Genomic DNA, 2,608 nt, shown 5'->3' with positions numbered 1-2,608 from the left:
TGGCACAGGAAGGGCTCCTGTAATCTGTGTGTGACACATCAGTAGGGATGAAGGGTGCCTTCCATTCCCTCACCCAAAGGCCTGGGATTACCCTTTCATTTCCTCAACCCAGTTACAAAGTCTGAGGGAGGTGAGGTCGAGGCTAAGGGGTTGAAGGTCCATTATGTTAGGCAAGCTTTTTTTGTAAAGGGCCAGTTAGTAAAAACGTTAGGCTTTGAAGGACATAATGCAACTATTATGCTGCTTGTGCACAAAAGCAGCCATAGATAATACATAAACAAACGGTCACAGCAGCATAGCCAGTTGGGGCCACAGTTTGCTGACCTCTGATCTAGAGCAGTTGTGCTTGCTTCTGGCTGCATATAGAAATCATCTGAGGGACCCATAAAGCCACTAATGCCCAAATCCCATCACCCAAATTTGGAGAAAAAAAATCAAGATTTTGGTTTTTTTAAGCTACTAGGTGATTCTCATGTGCATCTTGGCTGAAAACAACTATTTTAGAAGAATCGTACATTTTAAAAATTTTTTCTATTTTTTTGGAGACAGTCTCACTCTGTCACCCTGGCTAGAGTGCTGTAGCATCATCGTAGCTCACTGCAACCTCAAATCCCTGGGCTCAAGCTATCCTCCTGCCTCAGCCTCCCCAGTAGCTAGGACTATAAGCACCTACCACCACACCCAGATAATTTTTCTATTTTTAGTAGAGACAGGGTCTCACTCTTGCTCAGGCTGGTCTCCAACTCCTGAGCTCAAGTGATCCTCCCGTCTCGACCTCCCAGAGTGCTAGCATTACCGGCATGAGCCACAGCACGCCTGGCGGAAGAATTATACATTGTAGCCTCTCAGGAAACTGCTAGAATTTGGGGTGAGGCGAGGTAGATGAATACTAGGAGAAAGGACACAGGGCTGAATTAAGCTCTAAATTAAAATTAGCACGTTTTTGGACCACCTGAAAAATTAAGTGCTTCCAATACTTTAATTAACTGCTCTTTATTTGATGCTTTTGTGTGCACAGCACTATAATGAGTTGCCCAACCCAGCAAGTCAGCCCCTTCAACACCCTTAGTTAAGGTGGCCATTGGGGGCGGGGAAGGGACCAATAAGCCACCTTCTACCTAACCCTCTTTCTCCAACCATTCTCTATAGGCCCCAGCGTAGTTTCGAGCCCTGTGGAGACAAAGAGGGGTGAGGGAAGGACAGGCCCGGTAGGCAGTCCCCCAGTCATTTCCCAGCTAGCAAGCCACACCTTCCCGTACCCTGTGTATCCGAGGCCCCGGGCCAGCTGCGTGGCCTGGAAGCCCCGCTTGCCCATCTGACAGAAGAAAACGAGATTCTCATCTTCCAGCTTTGGCTTCTCAGCGGAGTACAAAGCCTGGAAAGCAGCTGGCTCCATCTGCAGGGCACTTTCCAACTCGGACACTGGGAGGAGTTGAGAGGACAGAATGGAGAGCCGGCAGTCGGCTCTCAGGTTCGCAAGCTGGGCCTGGAAAGGCTGGATCCTGCAGGTCGAACAAAGCTACGGGGGACCCCAAACAACATATGGTGGCCACTCCCCTCACCCCAATCTCCAGGACAAGACACAGCCTACTCCCTCAGGGAGTCAGCCAAACCACCTTTGAATGTGAGCCACTTCCCGAGTCAGTCGGGAGGCGGAGGCGGAGGCGGAGGCGGAGGCGGGGGCGGGCGGCCTCAAGCATCCAGCTTCGGGGAGGTCAAGCGCAGAGAAGCCGGTCTGCCCCTCTCACCGCCTGCTAGCCCCTCAAACCGGATGGGCCAGTTCCGCTGCCAGGATCTGCCTCCAATCAGCCCTTCTCTAGGGAAGCTGAGGGCTGGCTTACCGTAATGCAGGACCCCCGTAACCGGCGCCTTTCCCCCGCCACCCTACGTGAGGTCCCATTGGCTAAGACCCTCCTGGACTGGCTCTACTCCACCCCCGGGGCGTGCCCTCTCAATCCCATACCCGGGATGTTGAGCGCCCCTGGGATGGTCCCAGCTGCCGCCTCCTCCCGAGATCGCACGTCGAAGAGCCGGGCCCGGCCCGAGGCTAGGAGCGAACGGAGTTCAGGGAGCGAGACCGTGGGCGCTGAGGAAGGGGCACGAGAGCCGGCAGGTGAGGGGGACTCCAAGGCACCGCTGCCACGGTGCTCCCTCACCTGGCAGCGCCCCAACCCCGTGGGGGCGTGCACGAGGACCTCTCCGCCACGCCCCTTCGCTGCTCCCACCACGAACACCTCGACCCAGGGGGCCATGTGTAGGACAGGACGAGGTACCAGGTCTCCCCCGCAGGTACCTCCAGCCATGGTGCGTGCAGCGAGTCGCAGGAACGCAGCCCCGGCCGACCCCCTCCGCCAGCGAAGCATCTACCCTTCGCTCCCTCCCCCAGCTGAGACCGGAAACGGAAGCGAAGGCATGGCCTCCCGCACCGCCCCTGCAGCACCTGTTGGTGGTGCCTCTTATACCAGCCCACTGGAGACGTCCTTATGACTGCCCAGCATGGCCAGGAAACCACACACTGGTCTGGCCCAGGTACCAGGACTCAGGGTAATGAGTACAGGAGCAGCGCCCCACCCTAAACTCGGCCCGGCCCTTACTGGTCAAAGAGCGG

General features: G+C 56.1%; 2 protein-coding genes across 7 annotated transcripts in view; both read right to left on the bottom strand.

Annotated features, from left to right (window-relative positions):
- Window positions 1-2,608, bottom strand: part of USF1 (upstream transcription factor 1) — an 11,351-nt gene that overhangs the window by 2,419 nt on the left and 6,324 nt on the right. The window lies entirely within an intron of this gene.
- Window positions 982-2,426, bottom strand: TSTD1 (thiosulfate sulfurtransferase (rhodanese)-like domain containing 1). 4 transcript variants are annotated; one of them, XM_012639590.1, is made up of 4 exons: window positions 2,294-2,426; window positions 1,964-2,086; window positions 1,260-1,422; window positions 982-1,170 (listed from the first exon to the last, which is right to left on the bottom strand). In XM_012639590.1, the coding sequence occupies exons 1-4, from the start codon at window positions 2,361-2,363 to the stop codon at window positions 1,119-1,121; spliced, it is 408 nt and encodes a 135-aa protein (XP_012495044.1). In that variant the 5' UTR covers window positions 2,364-2,426; the 3' UTR covers window positions 982-1,118. The 4 variants fall into 4 exon arrangements, with proteins under 4 accessions (XP_012495044.1, XP_012495042.1, XP_012495043.1 ...); XM_012639588.1 differs by having other exon boundaries at window positions 1,964-2,426; XM_012639589.1 differs by having other exon boundaries at window positions 982-1,422.

This window comes from Propithecus coquereli, unplaced genomic scaffold, assembly GCF_000956105.1.
Source record: "Propithecus coquereli isolate 6110/MARCELLA unplaced genomic scaffold, Pcoq_1.0 Scaffold140, whole genome shotgun sequence".
Classification (NCBI taxonomy): Eukaryota; Metazoa; Chordata; class Mammalia; order Primates; family Indriidae; genus Propithecus; species Propithecus coquereli.
This window is presented reverse-complemented; position numbering and strand designations above follow the sequence as displayed.

What these genes read in the sequence shown, in the direction of transcription:
- TSTD1 (XM_012639587.1), bottom strand. Translation starts at nt 2,363, where the DNA reads ATGCTTCGCTGGCGGAGGGGGTCGGCCGGGGCTGCGTTCCTGCGACTC. An exon ending in AGGGGCGCTCAACATCCCGG is followed by an intron (nt 1,423 to 1,963) that starts GTATGGGATTGA and finishes AACTCCTCCCAG; the next exon opens with TGTCCGAGTTGGAAAGTGCC.